The sequence below is a fragment of the Peromyscus californicus genome, unplaced genomic scaffold, assembly GCF_007827085.1.
Source record: "Peromyscus californicus insignis strain IS unplaced genomic scaffold, ASM782708v3 Scaffold_24__1_contigs__length_46423439, whole genome shotgun sequence".
Taxonomy (NCBI): Eukaryota; Metazoa; Chordata; class Mammalia; order Rodentia; family Cricetidae; genus Peromyscus; species Peromyscus californicus.
This window is the reverse complement of record NW_026294535.1, coordinates 46,265,645-46,282,373: the sequence shown is the minus strand read 5'-3', so window position 1 is coordinate 46,282,373 and position 16,729 is coordinate 46,265,645. Positions and strand designations below refer to the sequence as shown.

Below are 16,729 nucleotides of genomic sequence, written 5' to 3'. Positions count from 1 at the left end.
CAGCAATAACAGCAGCAACTACAATAAAGAGTCATGTGATTTAAAGTTATTTTCACGAAAAGGGAAGATCCCAAGTAGAGTTAACCACCTATTCTTTAATGTTTAAAAGACTTGACAGTATGCTTTTTATAGTTCTGACACTCTGCATTTATATTTCCCTCTGTTTGTACATTACTGAACACTAATCAAGAAATTCATGAACCTACCCTTAATTCTGTACTATGAGCTGAATCTAATCATTCATGTACTCAACTACCAATGAATGTTTCTCTAAGAAAAGTTTGTCACACTTAAAGAAATGTTCAACATCCTTAGCCATCAGGGAAATGCAAATCAAAAGTATTTTGAGATTCCGCCTTACATTCCCTGATGCACAACTGGAAAGGCATCTATCACCTTCTTTCCTGAAACATCTTTCTTTCGAAAGCTTCTAAGTTCTTTCTCCGTGTCTTTGAAATATATGCAAAATTTTTTGACTAAATCATCTTTTGCCACTTTACAACCTGTAAATGTCTTTCTCAAGCATTTATAATCCATACATATAAGATAGATAGATGGTAGATAGATAGATGGATGATAGATAAATGATAGATAGATGATGGATAGATGGATAGATGATTGTGTGTGTGTGTGTGTGTGTGTGTATAAAGCTGTGATAAAAACATTTAACAGGGGCTGATGAGATGGTGCAAGCATGAGGACATGAGCACCCACATGTAAAGCCAGGTATGGCAGTGTACATCTATCATCCCAGAGCTGGAGAAGAGGAAAATACAGTTGGATTCTTGGAGTTTTTCAGTCAGACAATCTAGCCAAATAACTAAGTCCTGTATTAAGTAACAGACCCTGTCTCAAAAATTAACTTTTTGTATCTTAGTGGGAAAACAGAGCCCTAACAGCTGAGTTTAATGCCCTGAACACAAGGTAGAAGGGAAGAACTGATTCTTGCAAACTATCCTCTGATTTTCACACACACACACACACACACACACACACACACACACACACACACACACACAAATTGTAATAGGAAAACTTTAAAAAATGAGGTGGAGAAAGATTGAAGAAGACATCTAATGTCTACCTCTGGTCTCCACACACATGTAAACACACATGTGCACCCACACACATACACATGCACACACTTGTACACACACATGTGCATGCACATATACACACAGTAACTTAACAAAAAAATCTAAAATTTAATTGTATATTATTGCTAAATACAGATTTACTGTTTCATGCCCAGCCCTTAATCATCTTATATAACTTGTTACAGGCTGGATAATAGATCCCTACCTTCACTTCTCTCTAGTCCCTAGAGTTTTTGTGTGGTAAATTGGTGGGAATGGGTAGATTCTGAGCGCTGTTACTGTAGAAGGCTGGGCATCTCTGGACAATGAAGATTTTTCAGCTGAATAGAGTGGCCAGTTGAATATTTCTCGCCCATCCTACCTATCCGTATGCCCTTAAAGAAGTAGGAGTGAGGTTTATTCAGTATACCTCAGCCTATTTTCCCTTCACACTTATCATATAGGTGTCAATCTTGGCAGCACTGAGCAGTTTCTGAATCACCTTGTGATCTCTTAAAGAATGATAGACACAGGTTGAGAGTGGTAATTTATGTCTCTTTTGAAAACATCTCACTGGGGAAACAAACTACTCTTAAGGGAATGCCACATTTGCAGCAGTAGATGGCCAACACAAAATAAACTCAATGGCACGTTTGGAGATTCCTTGTCTCATAATGTTATGTTGGGAATTTTTCTCTTTTAAATTTTATCTTTCTTTTTAAAATTCTCCCCCACCACAATTCCTTTGTGTACATCTTATGGCTTCTGGTTTTGCATTTTTATGGAATGCCTGAGTGTGTAAACAAGCATGTCTCTGTATCTATATCTGTTTCTTATGACTTTTCCTGGTCTTTTTTTCTCCTGTTCGTTTGTTTTGTCCTATTCTGATGTGTTTTTATTTTATTTTATTTTATTATTATCTCTTAGGTACCTGTTTCTTTTCTAATAAAAGACAGAAAGGGGGTAGATCCAGATGGGAAGAGAGGTGATGAGGAATTGGGAGGAGCAGAGGGAAAAGAAACCATAATCAAGATATGTTGAATGAAAAAAATCTATTTAAAAAAAAACATGGGAAAGACTTTGGAAATACTAAGACTCCAATACTGAAACAAAGACTGTCTGAGAAGAGATTTCTGATTCTCCCAGGTAATTGTAGGAGAGAAATATTTAAAATATTGTGGTTTCATTTTCTTGAGAGTCTAAGTACAATTTTTTTTCCTAAAATTACTACATATCATTGTATTGGTTATCTCTAATAAGATTGAAAATTATTTGATATTGCATGTGAGCACACATTAATTAAAAGAAAATTTTGACTAATGATATAAATGATAAGATGCATCCTAATTGTAGATATGTTACAGTAAAATACACATGTAGGATGCAAAATATACAGAATGCCTAACCATCCTGCTAAGATGAAATCTTGTTAAATTGACAGGAAATAAGATCTATTCATTTAGTTAAAATATATCTCTTTGCTAGACAATTCTGATGTTTTTGGATTCTGAAATTTACTTTGAGTGGCTTCAGGTTTGTGAGGGGAACTGGCATTCATGGATATCTTGACATTTTCTTGTGTGAGGCTGACATCTGGTGGACAAACAGCATAGGAGCAAAGCTTTGTAATTTAGAGCAGATGTTTGGCAAGGCAACTAGGCTCTGCAGTGTACTTCACATGTTTTCTATTTTAATTCAGTGAGTCTAGGATTTAACTTCCTTTCAAAATTCTGTATGATATGCCTGGGTTTGAATAACTTTTGAATGAGAATTTACTCTTGGTGAATCTTTAAGACATGAAGAATAAAGAATTTTGATAAAACTGTTTTTTTAAATTAATTTATTTATTACACATGCAGTGTTCTGCTTGCATGTATGCCTGTAGGCAGGAAGATGGCTTCAGATCTCATTACACATGGTTGTGAGCCACCATGTGGTTGCTGGAAATTGAACTCAGGACCTCTGGAAGAGTAGCCAGTGCTCTTAACCACTGAGCCATCTCTCCAGCCACCCCACCCCCGTTTTTTACTATCTGTAATGGATTGTTTAAAAAGACGGCCCAAACTTTCCCATCCCACATGTCTTTGTACTGCATGGTTTTGTCACTCCATTAAATGTGGAGTCTGCTTTTCATTCTTTTGAATACAGGTTGGTTTGTTATATATAACAAATGTGAGGGAATCTTATACAACTTCCTGAAATTATTGCAGCCTTGGTTTTTGTTAAATTTCCATGTAATAAAGTCAGGCTGGATACTGGAAAATGAAACAACCCAGAGAGAGAGAGAGAGAGAGAGAGAGAGAGAGAGAGAGAGAGAGAGAGAGAGAATCCATCAGATATTCAAGACAAAGGTATCAGACACATCATTAATCCCTTTCTCCTTCTCCCTTTTGATACAAAGCTTCAATATATAGCCCAGGCTGTGCGGAACAGAACCTTAGCTCAGGTTAGTCTCAAATTTGCTATCTTTCTTCTACAGTACCCTAGTTCTGGGATTACAAGCATAGACATTAGGCCTGGATCAATAACTTAAAAATTAAACTACATGTACTACCTCCTTGCCTCCTGCATATCTGTCTCAATAAATAATTGCATATATACAGATATGCAGACCTAGAAGTACAGGTGAGAGAGAAAGAATAGTGGCGAGCATTCCAAAACTGTCGAGAACTTGCATTAAATGTTGTTTCTAGGAAAATAACATTGAAATTTTAGATTGCTAACCAAGAAACACTGGTCTAGAAGGTGTATTAGAGAGTACATACCTGTAAAAAGTGAAAGCATCTCTAACTAAAATGCGTACCCTAATGCTGTTTTCTTTGTTATCCTAGTAGAGAGGTTGTTCTAATCTTGATCAAATTGTAATCCATCAAGTCTGGATTAAAAAGTGGGGGCCTTTGATCCTCTATTTCTAGCAGGAGCTTCTGGTAGTGGGATGCATTCTGAATGCTAAGTATCTGCAGACTGTCCTCTAGGACAGTAGCATTTGAATGGTAATCACCTGAGAGTCAGATTCTTGTTAGCGATGCACACTCTTGGTCCCTGTTCAGACCTTCTGAGCAAGAAAGCATGAACTAAGACCCAGTATTTGCAATTTAACAAGCCTTTCTGCATGTTCTGATATATGTTAAGTCTGAGCACCACTCATCTAGAGGAGTATTTTCTACCTCCATCTGTAGAATTTAAAAAAATAATCACCTATTGATTCTGTGCCACACTTGTAAAATAATTGTACTATGTGGGAACTTCCACTGTGGATATTCATACATTCTCACCAGGGAGAAGATGTGTCCACATATTGAAATACTGCCCGACACACAAGCCCACTTACTTCTTGAGTCTTCTCCAAGGGAAGTATGGTAGAAGTAGGGGTGCCTGGCTCTGCCGGGTGAGTGACAGTTCTCTTCTTCACTGTTGTTTTGTACCTGTGAACATGATCCCATCATAACTGAGGCAGAATCAATGGGCAATAGGATCGAGGAAAGGCACAGGATAGAAAGAAGTTAAAAAGAAGAATGAGGACTGAGTGCATTACAGAGGTATCCTTCTTTTGTTGTGTCAGACATCTAGTAGTCAGGTATGACTTATATAACTACAGTCAACGAGTGGGAACATGCATGTGATTTTATTGTAAATGATCACAGATTTTCTGTGTGACACAGATTTGAAAGCTTTTCCAAATGATCTTGACACTTGATGGCAGTGCCATCTGTACATCAAGGTCAAAGGAATGCTAAGTTTTAGATGGCCCCCCGGGGGGGGGAATATGCAGAAATAGATGGGGCAGTACCTGAAGCCTTAACAATCCCTTCTTGAAAACTCTGGTTACCTAGAATCACAAAATCTGCTTGTCAAATGACCCTAAGTTGTTTGCATAGACCTGCATTGATTTTGCTTGGTGTCTGTTCTTGCAAGAACCTCTCCACATCAATATGTATCCATAGGTCCATGTCATTACCAATGGATGGCTGATTGTATAGGAAAGGGCTGTGCTAGCTACATAGTTTGCAGTGTTCACAAAAGCATGTGAAAAATCCTTTATGTTTCCAACTATATAGAGATGTAGAAAGAAAAAGGAACCAAGTGTGAGGCTAGGAAAAAGCTCCACCCACAGTTAAATGGATAAAACTCTTAGATTTGGAATCAGAACTTCTAGATCTTAATGGTTACCTATGTGTATAAAAGACATATATTATTAAATAATGTGTAGCTTTGTATATAGCTAACATTTAATTTCACTTATATGAAAAACATTAAAAAACATCAGTGCATGTATGATTCATGAGAAACTGAACTCTCTTAAGAAACTATGGCTTTTTCTTTTTCTACATCCATATTAGCATACTTAACAAAAGTTTCTGAATGTTCTCAAGTTGTGTTTTATTTTGTCCAGTGAGAACAAGATAATGGATTTGTTTTCCTATATCTTCTGGGCAAGATACAGAGCTTTTCATGTCCTGCCTTTCTCTCACCTCCAGGACACTCACCTGCTCCAAGTCAGAAGCACCCTGAAGCTGCTGAGTTAGAGATTGGTGTAGCTCATGTCTGGCTTGGCTCTGTTTTCGTTTCTTCTGTATGATGGACAAGTCCAGTGATTTAATATTCTTGTCCAAGGGAGGACTTTGAAATAGGCTCTTTCTTGCTTTGCCTTTTCTTTCCCATGGACTCTCCTTCTCAGCTGAATGGGGCTTCTCATTGATGGCCTGTAGACCCCACAGCTCTCTCCTTATCTGTGCAGAGTCTGTGTCGCACTGTGGACCTGTGCTGGCTAGAGCATGAGCACAGCACATATCTCCCTCAGTTTCTTCTTTAGGGCAGAAAACACATGGAATAGAAGAGGTGGACAGCTTTGTATTTTGTCCTGGGGGCGCAGACTCTTCCTGAGGTGCTTGCCCATGCCCTGGGCCTTGCTGGAGACCTAGCTTCTCTCCTTTTACTCTGTCCATCACTTCCCACACAACTTGGTCCAAACTGTTCCTTTTGGGGTTAGTGTGAGATGGTAACAGCCGATCTCGGGAACCTGTATACAGGCACATTTTAGAGATTGCTTTCCGTAGACGTTCTCTGGGTGAGTGGGGTTCAGGCTCTGGAGCCAGAATCCTGATGGATGGCACATCAGTTGGGTCACAATTCCAGAACATGTTGGAAGGCGTGAACTTTTGGACAGGTGTCTTAGACACATAGGAGTAGAGACAGAAGAAAGCATCAGCAGTGACAGCCAGTGTTTGCACCTGTTTAAACCGGCCTGAACACAAGGAATGAAGATGGTGACTCCAGGAGCTCATCAGCAAATTACATTTTCAATATGTCCACTCAAAATCCTCCCCAAAGCTCTAATTTCAGAGAGGTACCAGTTGATCCTCCAATTTAGATTTCAGGCACCCAGAGACCCCTCTCTTGGTTTGCAGACTCCCTATCACCAGTAAGTAACTAAACAATGAGATTTTAATCTGGAATAAGATATAAGAATTTTGTGCTGATTTGAATCTGCTGATGGACAAAAGGTCTAAGCAAAAACATTAACGGCCCTAGGTTTTCTGAAGATAGTTTCTTCAAGAGAAAAAAAGCAGACACCAAAGTGCTTCTTCATTTTTGGAAAAATATAAATGAGAATGGAACAAGCAAAGGACAAAGTTAACTAAGAAAAAAGCAGGGTATGAAGCCACTGTTGCAGATGAGAGGAAGGTAAGGGAGAAGAGCATGGATGGAGTTGAAATAACACTCACTGGCCAGCATCAGGCAGGGATCCTCCATCTCAATCCTCTGCATCTGAGATTTCAGGAAGAGCTGGAAATCAATGCCCTTGGCCTGAGAGGGGTTGGTGAAAAATCTTGCAGGGATACGAGATGTATCTTTGTGGTCCTCGTGGCCAAAGCCCAGACTGAAGAGGACATCTTCTGCATCTTCTTGTACCTGGTCCAAAATCTCTGAGATGCTAAAGAGAGGGGTTTTTGGTACATAGGACAACTTGGAGATAAATGTGAATTAATAATATATGTGTTGGTTTGAGTAAGAATGCATAGGCTCATATATTTGAATAATCAGTCACCAGGAAGTATTACTATATGAAAGGATTAGAAGGCTCAGGAGGTGTGGCCTTGTTGGAGGAAGCATGTCACTGGGGTGGGCTTTGAGGTTTCAAAAGCCCAGGCCAGGCCTAGGCTCTTTTTCTCAGCCTGTGGATCAGGATTTTTCTATTTTTCTAGCCCCATGCATGTTGCCATACTCTCCACCATGATAAACTGTAAGCAAGCCCCAATTAAATGCTTTCTTTTACAAGAGTTTCCTTGTAATAGAACAGTGACAAGGACAATATTTAATAATATTTAATCAAGACTAACATTTTTTCCTGGACATTTCTCTATACTCTATTGTGGCTTTTAAATGAGCTTTTACTATTTGAACTTAATTTCTGTGTCTGGGGCATAGGGAATATATTCCAGATCTGTTTATGAAAACTATTAGCATAGGGCTTTGAACTGTTTCTACAGATGAAAACAAATTTAAATAAATATGGAAATGCATTGAAAATGAAGAGCAATACAGAGTCAGAGAAATATGCCTTTATTGCTAACTTGTCAGTTCCCAATTGCATGCTGCTGTAGATCTGACTTTTGCCAGGTGCTTTGCAGTTTATCTGTCACTGTACTTGCCTTTGAAGTTGTGTGAGACAGTTAAACAGTTAGTGTGTAAAGACCATAGATCTTATAGTAGTCTCATTCTGAACTTAGGTACATTCAATACTTGATTTAGAAAGGTGTCCCTTTTTCTGGCTCTTTGTTCATCTGGAGAAGTGCTATTTCACAAAAGGCTAAGTACTTCCTCTCCCCTTATTATGCACATGCTCATTGTAGTACCACACTGAATCTACTAGACACCTGTGTGCAATAACTGTGTTTTAACAATAGAGACAAGGTGTGTAGATTATTTGAGGCTCGGGCTATCACTATCATTCTTTTCAGAAAGGATGCTAGAATTTAGCAGGTGGATTGTGAAGTCCCTGAACCTATCCTTGTGTTGCCAGCTTTGTGTTCTTTTTATCTCCACTATTGTAGGTTTCCTTATCTGTGAGTTGCTGACACAGATTTGCTTGATCTTTGCTCACAACCATGGCTGAGTGTTAGAATCATCTTGCTAAACCAGCATAATCCCTAACTGAATTCTAAATATTTATCTTTATACCCACAAATAAGTGCAGTCCTCATACCTCATCAAGAAACTTCTCTTTGCAACAGATGGAGACTATTACAAATAGGCACAACCAATCAAAATGCAGTGTTTTGGAGCCCAGTCCCAAAAGGGTCAGAGTGGAGCACAAAATTTTTAAGAGCCAGAGAAGCATGGAATTTTATGTAAGATTCTGTCCTCAAGAATGTCAAAAGTTACACACGTAAAGTCCCACCAACATGACTGCCTAAAAATAGCAATAAACATGCCAAAGTGGATGGAGGGAAGCCCATGAGGCCTCAATCCTACACAAAGAATTACAGGCAACTAATGAATGCTGAGAACAGGAGAAATAGTCTTCCACAGGGACGAGCACACTAATTGGTTAACCAATACCAAATGGTCAGCCCTGAAAACATACATAGAAGTAGCATTATATAGACTGAGCAGATTTCATTTGCATTTAGGAACACACACACACACCAGCAATTAATAAAAAAAAGATGCCATGAATTTGAAAGAGAGCAAGAAAGAGTATTTGGGGGAATACTTTGTTGAAAGCAAAGGGTAGAGGAAAATGATTTCATTACATGATAATCTCAAAAATAGCCAGGTGGTGGTGGCACACACCTTTAATCCCAGCACTTGGGAGGCAGAGGCAGGCCTCTGTGAGTTCAAGGCCAGCTTGATGTACAAAGCAAGTTCCAGGACAGTCAGGACTATACAGAGAAACCCTATCTCAAAAAACAAAACAAAACAAAACAAAACAAAACAACAACAACAACACCAAAACCAAACTAACTAACTAACTAACTAACTAACTAACTAACTAACTAAATAAATAAATAAATAAATAAAATCATTAAAAAAATATAGGCACCTGTGATGGCTATTCTTGGCTGTCAACTTTATTTCATCTGGAATTAATTAAAGTCCAAATACGGAGGGGCACACTTGTGGAAAAGTGATTTTTCTTTTGCTTAATTTGAAGTGGGGCTATCTACTTCTAATCTGGTTCTTTGAGGTAGAAAGACACACCTTTAATCCAGATTTTTTGAGCTGGGAAAACCCACCTCTAATCCGGACCACTCTTTCTGCTAGAAGCCTATGTAAGAACATGGAAGAAGGAAGATTTTGTTCTTTACCTGCTTGCTCTTGCCTCCCTAGCAAGTTCATTCCTTCACTGTTATTAAAGCCTACTTCTTTGGGACTCCAGAACATACTAGAGACCAGCTGAGACATCCAGCCTCCTGGACTGAGGAACTAATTGATTCTTAGACTTTTCATTCATAGACTGCTATTGTTGGATTAGCTGGATCACACCCTGTAAGTCATTCTAATAAATACACTTTCTATATGTAGGGAGAGATTAATTCTGTAAGATCTGTTACTCTAGAAAACCCTGACTAATATAGCACCTGAATCCTACTTCTATACATTCTCATTTAATTGAGTTCCATGAAGGTAGGTTAGTCACATGGAATTAAAATGTTAAGTCTCAGTATCATGTCTCAAATTAAATCTGTGTCCACAAATTTCTGATACTCTTACTGTATATCACTAAATCTTATTACTTTCTATCTTGTTTGGATTTATTTGCATGCATATCTTGTCCATTCTATGGAATACTTGAGACCCTTAAGACAAACCCTGCTTCAGCTTTGCAAGTTCCATACAGTCAATGCCCAGACTGAACAAAACTTTCTATTATTTCTATCAACAAATAAGTTGATCACAAAATACACACAGTTTATTGAATACCTATTATACATCTAGGTACTGTGATAGTATTGTTACTACACCTCCTGGAGTATAGGTTCAGTAGAAAAAGGTTCCTGTGTTTATTACACAGTATCCATCTCTGAGTTGAAGATTCCTCTGTACCCCTCCCTCTTCTTGGTACAAACATCATCATATTTTTTGATTGTACATAGAAAATGAATAAAAGCTCTAGCATGCAGGTCCACAGCTCATTCTTCACTGCTTCTCATCCCTCAATGGACCCAACCCTCCAAAATTAACTACTTACCTTGAACTAGTTTTGTTGGTCCCACCAGTCATGCTGCTGGAAGCCAAACTACAGCCAAGATCAAGTAATTGGCAAGGCCTGGGTGTCTGGAGAAAATTCCTGCAGAGATCAAATTGATGTCATTCAACTCCAGTTTCTAATCTATACCTGGCCTGAAGTTCCCATTACTGAGTATACTTTTTCTGTGTTGAGGAAACAGACTATGCCTTCCTTTGCTGTCTAGTAAGCCTTCCTCTTGCTATGTATCTTTAGCTCTTTTCTTTAAATTTCTGATTCTGTACCTCCTCCAGTTTATTGTGTCCTGGGGGACACCATTCAAACTGTCTGAACTTCTTACTTACCTGGAGAAGAGGTTTCCATTGGTGGCCAGTAGTGTGGCTGAATAGAAACAGAAAGGTAAAAAGTTAGACTGGAAAATAAAAAAGCACTTTTGTTGTTTCTCAGGCCATAAAATAGCTTGACTCTTTTCCTCTATTATTACTGCAGGCCAGCTCAATGGTATAGAGTTTGGGATCTCATCAATATCATCTAACACAGGCTAAGAAGTGCCCCAGACATGTCAAGCAAACACCTAGCCTGGATTCTGAACTTATGATCTTAATTGAGGTCTAGTCAATTAAGCTGCCATACCTGAGCATGGGAGGTCACTGAGATCTTTAGGATCTTGTTCCTGCACATCATGTTGGTCTCTTACAAATCTCTGGAGATACTTGTAAGTGTAACACAAATCTTAAAAGGTCTTATTAATAGAAAACTTGGAGCCAGATATTGGGGTGGATACTGAGAGATCAGAGAAACAGAACAAGCCACAGCCAACCTCACCTCACCAATTCCTCAGCTGATCCTGTTTCCATGAATCCTCAGACTGAAAGCCTCTGAGTCCTCACCTGGAAGGGATCTCAGCTGAATTGCCCAAAAGCCTCTAGTTCCTGGTCCTTATGCCTTATATACCTTTCTGCTTCCTGCCATCACTTCCTGAGATTAAAGGCATGTGTCCTTCCCAAACAAAGACATGAGATTTCAAGTGCTGGGATTAAAGGCATGTGCCACCATGTCTGGCTCTATTCCCAGTGTAGCCTTGAACTCACAGAGATTCAGACAGATCTCTGCCTCTCAAGTAATAGGATTAAAGGTGTGTACCACCACTGTCTGGCCTCTATGTCTAATCTAGTGGCTGTTCTGTTAAAAATATAAGTTTTATTGAGGTGCACAATATATCAACCACATTTCCCTTTTTTGTATAAAATAGTAAAAGAAGGTTATAACTAATGTAAGACAAACTATATACAATAAGTACAATAATTATATACAATATATACAGTCAAGAATTACATTAAAAATGTCAGTCCATTAACATTTGACAAATTCAAACAAAAATTTCATTATTTATCCTATTTTGGTGAATCCAATACAAAATTTGTATGCAATATACAAAAATCCAATCCAATGTAAAGTATTTAAAACAAGTAGTTCCTTTTTAAAAGTAGATTCAAATATCTACCTTTTTATCTTATCAGGTAAGAGGCAGTGCTTCTTTTATTTAAACCCTTGTCCTCTGCAGCAAAATCTATCCCTTAAAACCACTTCTAGTGGATAGGCATATAGCTCAGTGATAGAGCATTTCCTAGCTGGACGGAGCACTGGGTCTGATGCCCAATATAAAGAAGATGAAGTAGAAGACAAGGAAGAAGCTGTCAAACTTCTCTGGATCTTTAGGCTTCTAATAGAGAAAAGAAGTCATGAAGATGAGTGAATATACAGCAGATTTTATGGTGCTTTGATATTGTCTCCTCAAGCACCATAAAAAGACTGTCAGAAATCATAGTAGGCAGGTGAAGAAATGTTTCTAAATCTGGGATACTTTCTGTGTTTATCTTATATCAAAACAAACAAAACAAGAAAACCAAACTATTCTTTCTCTCCAGGTAGAACCCCAGGAAGACCCTGATTCTTTATTTGGTTTCCCTTCCACCCTACCCTTAAATCATACCATGAGATCCTTTGCACTAATCCCAACATCGTACAGCTGTGCCACTCACCATCTGCTCCAAGACTCAAGTCATCTTCAAAGCTGGTCCCATGGCTAGAGTACCCTACCAAAAATTACAGAAACGTTGCAGAAAATAAAGTCAGAACATAATATAAACACACACACACACACACACACACACACAACTGCACACTTGAACATCTAAACATGTCCTTGGACTTAAATAACTTACACCAACAGACTAGATGTCTATATACTCCCTCAGCTTTATGTCAGCAATCGCAGTCATGTTTTGATTAAGAATTATACACATTTTTGTGTAACTTATCTGTGTACTTTGTCATACACAATCATGTACACAATACCCTGCTAAGTAGTTAATACATGAGGGTGTGTGACCACATCCAGGGACACACAAATATAAATTCACACAGTTCACCAGGTTCTTCTCCAATAGTAGTTGTTAGCAACCACTAACAAGTAATCCATTAATATTAGAGAACATTTGCCTTGAGGTAGCACTTCTTTTGTACTTTCTAGACTGTTCTATAACAAATAAATGGTATTTTTAAGAAACTAAAAATACTCATAATCTCAAGCATACACATAAATGTGGATGTGTATAAACACACACACACACACACACACACACACACAGCTGTACAGCATCCAAGAAAAAATGAAACAGCTCACCGTTATAGTTGGATTGCCCTGCTTCTTCAGAAAGTCCCTCCTCAGTGTCTCTAAAGCCAAAAGAAAAAAAATCATATTTTCATGTCTTTCTTCAAATATCTTCCACATGTTCACATAATTTTTCCAGTGAGAATCAGCACTATTGAATTTGCTTTCATATTGAAGACAATTAGGCTATGGTTACTTGACTGACATGTTCATAGCAGTAGTGATGAGGGCCTGAGATTGGAATGTGTTGTATTTCTAAATGTGCTACTGTTGTTATGGCTATGTAGCCTGAAGTTGGTTTTATAATGGTTCATCAGTCTTTATCAAAATAAGAAAAAAATACAGAAGCAAAACTGGGGAAATTTGTCAAGAGGACAGAGGTTTTTGATGCTGTGATTTCTATCACTTCCTAGTGATCTAATAGCTAGAGTTTGACCATTTCTGATGTCATATTTTCCATATGACATATACAAATGTCATTTTTTTTCAGGCTCTTGTCAGTTTACCATATCTATTCACATTCCTTCAGTTTTGTAGCATCCACACTCTTGTTGATTATCACATCTTCCAGGAAACAGAAGAAACTGCATCCTGTTAGATAGTTTTAGGTTTTGTAATGATGTCTTATCACCCATTCACCATCTTGACCAAAAGAACAAATGGAAATCAGCATAACAGATAGTAAGAAGCAGCAGCAGTTTGACAAACAAAATAAATACCCTTCATCTGAAATAGGTAAGCAAAGTAATCTGTGAAAGAGCTTTGAGCTGGGATCAGAGCACTTGGGATTCACTCTTGGCTTCTCATAATTTACATATTAAATAACACAATATTATAATTATTGGATATAGCTTTTAAAAGAAGAAAAATGAGAAAATGTTTGTGGGCTTCTTTGTAGTATTTGATAAAGTATTTTCAAGAAAAGAGGTAATGTAGTTTAAAGTCTCTGAACTCTTCATGATTTTGCAGCCCCTGTGTTCTTCTACTGAGGATGAATGGTCCCCCTCCAACTCTTCCGTTTTTGCCACACCATGTAAAACTGCAATCAGAATGGGGAAAGCCAATGGGAGGGGCCTACCACTCATCCCTAGGATTCTAGGAAGATTCAGATTTCCATCTACTCTTAGCTCTAGCCTTCCAAGCTGAACTTCATGTCAGCCCTGAGTTACATTTGACCCATAGCCTGGTTCACCAACTGACCCAAGACCCAAGTCTCCTCTTCATGCCTGCATAGCAAACTGATTCTCACTCTTTTCCTGTCTCTGAGTTCACACGGACCATGTACACCATCACAGCCACCCACCAGCCACGTTTAACCCTAACCCTAACCCTTTGAGCACTTACCCACAGCCCTGCAGCCAGTCCTCGATCTTATTGATTGGATTCCCTAGAAAAAGCAGACACAGGGTGACTGTGGGAACTGAAGGAACCACACCTCCTCAGATAACTCAGGGCACTCTGCAAGTTGTTCTCACACAAGCTACAGCATGACTCTTTTTACCCATGAAGTGGGGAATATGAAAGGGATATACTCATGTATAAAGATGACAGGTATGTCTCCCCTCTCTTCTATCTACTTCAGAAAAATGGGAAGTTCCCAGTGTCCAGGCTACCACACTTTCTGCTTTCTTTTCCCAAAGTTTGGGAATAGGGATTGTTCCTTTCTCAAAACTAAAAAGGAAAAAGAAAAAGAAAGGAAGGAAGGGAGGGAGGGACGAAGAGAGAAAGAAAATATCAGAAGAGGGATAGCCCTATGCTTTTATTTCCTAACAAATAAACAAGGGTGGGTTTATTGGTCCAAAAGTTTTTGTTTCAAACTACATCTCTGTTCTTTCTCTTTCAACATCAGATAATAAGGTATGTGAGAAAGGAACAACTGCTTCATTGAGCAAGAAAATCTTCAGAGAGACTTCTCAAAGGTCACACAGTTGTCAGAGTTGCCGCCTGAATCTGGGCATAGACTGTATGTAGTCTTTTTACACAAACAAACTTAATTCACAGACAAACCCTCTTCTTTTGACTCTTACAGAAGTTTCTCAGGATGGTGCAAAGGTGTCCCCTTCTGTTTCCTAATCATATGCCTGCCTCCTCCTCACATAATCATATTATATTACACCTCTTCCTTACACTCACTGAAAGGAGTCATAATGAACCTCTGTGAAGTCCTACTCTAAACAGAGACCACTTTCCATCCTTTGCAGACCTGTGCAAGACACAGTGGATATTTGTGTGATGCCCAGCATCTTCTTACCTTCCTGGAAAACATCATCCAGGCTGGAAGGCTCGGGATCCAGTGCATCCTGAAGGGCAGCTGCAGCCTCCTCTTCCAGGACCTGGGTTTGCCAGTTACGGCTCTGTCGTAGCCAGGCCCTTCGTTTTTCCCAGGATGTAGGGCTCAGCACTGATGCTTCCATGGTCCTGGGCCACTTTCAGGCCTTTCTACCACACTGATGCCCTCCTGAAAGTTGAAACACGAGGAAAATCTTTCACCCTCTCTTCAGAACCCACTCCTCTCAAGGTGACTCTCTCATTTTCTGTCTGTGCAAAGAGCCTGTTCTCTCTGCCTAATCAGGAAAGAAATGATGCATAGCCGTTTGCTGCTTCAACCCATCCACCACTACCACCAAAAAAGGGAATGCTCTGTAAAATCTAAGTACCAGATCAAGTCTTTCAAGTCAGTGAGTCTAAAAGCTTCAAACATTGCAGGAGTTAAGGGCCACTGAGGAAACTTTTTTGGCTTAAAGTATCTCTATTTCCCATGGTAGCTGCAATGCTCTATTATGAAACATTTCCCTTAAAGCAGGCTTGTTAGCTCATACCTGTAGTTCTAATACTCAGAAGGCTGAGGAAGACCAATCTAAGCTACAGTTCAAGAGTGACTCTGTTTAAAATAACTGTTTTCTTTACTCTCTTTAATAATTTTGCCTTTCAGAATCTACCATTGCAACTAAAATATTTGAGGGACTGAGGAGATGCCTTAGTCAGTTAAGTGCTTGACACACAAGCATAAGGACATGAATTTAGATCTCCAGCACCCACATATAAGCCAAATACAAGGGTAGGTCTCTAATCCTAGCTGTGGGCACAGAGCTGGAAGGATTATTCCCTGAAATTTTCTCATTAGCTAGACAACCTAGTCAAATCAGTTGACTTCAGGTTCAATGAGAAACCCTATCTCAAAAAATAAGGTGAAGAGAGATTCAAAGAAGACATTGCTATTGGCCTGTGATCTTCATGCACACACACACACACACACACACACACACACACACACACACACACACATGCACGCACGCGCACACACACACAGAGACAGAGACAGAGAGAGACACAGAGAGAGAGGCATGTATATATGCTCACACACACCGTCACCAAAATCTTAAAATTTACACTTTATTTTTGTTTCTGGATTTGTTTGGTTTTCAGTTTGGTATATTCTTTTCCCAGGAAAAGGAAAAACTATAATAGAAACAAGGAGACACTGAACTTACTGTCTTAAGCAATTAGCCGACCATGCCTTCCAGATGGTCACTTTCTAATTTGTGGATTTGTATCTCCATGTTGACTATGAGTTACTCAGCTTGTCAAAGCAATTGTCACTCTGTATAGTGACAGCTCATTTGACATTTCTGCATTCTTCCCCCAAATATATAATAAGGCATAGAATCTGAGAAGAGTAAGGGAAGAATCATTCAGCTGTCCAGACAGAGCTTGAAAGGCAAGTACTAATGTGCACTCAGCCACAGCCACAGCCCTCCACCATGAGTTAGTAGACTTGCAGCAAGA

General features: G+C 39.0%; 1 protein-coding gene across 1 annotated transcript; it reads right to left on the bottom strand.

Annotated features, from left to right (window-relative positions):
• Window positions 1-5,228: 5,228 nt before the first annotated feature.
• Window positions 5,229-15,359, bottom strand: Tespa1 (thymocyte expressed, positive selection associated 1). The gene is made up of 9 exons (XM_052753753.1): window positions 15,195-15,359; window positions 14,288-14,330; window positions 12,956-13,005; window positions 12,312-12,365; window positions 10,614-10,650; window positions 10,273-10,371; window positions 6,803-7,011; window positions 5,564-6,321; window positions 5,229-5,246 (listed from the first exon to the last, which is right to left on the bottom strand). Exons 1-9 carry the CDS (start codon window positions 15,355-15,357, stop codon window positions 5,229-5,231), a joined length of 1,431 nt encoding a protein of 476 aa, XP_052609713.1. The 5' UTR covers window positions 15,358-15,359.
• Window positions 15,360-16,729: the final 1,370 nt, after the last annotated feature.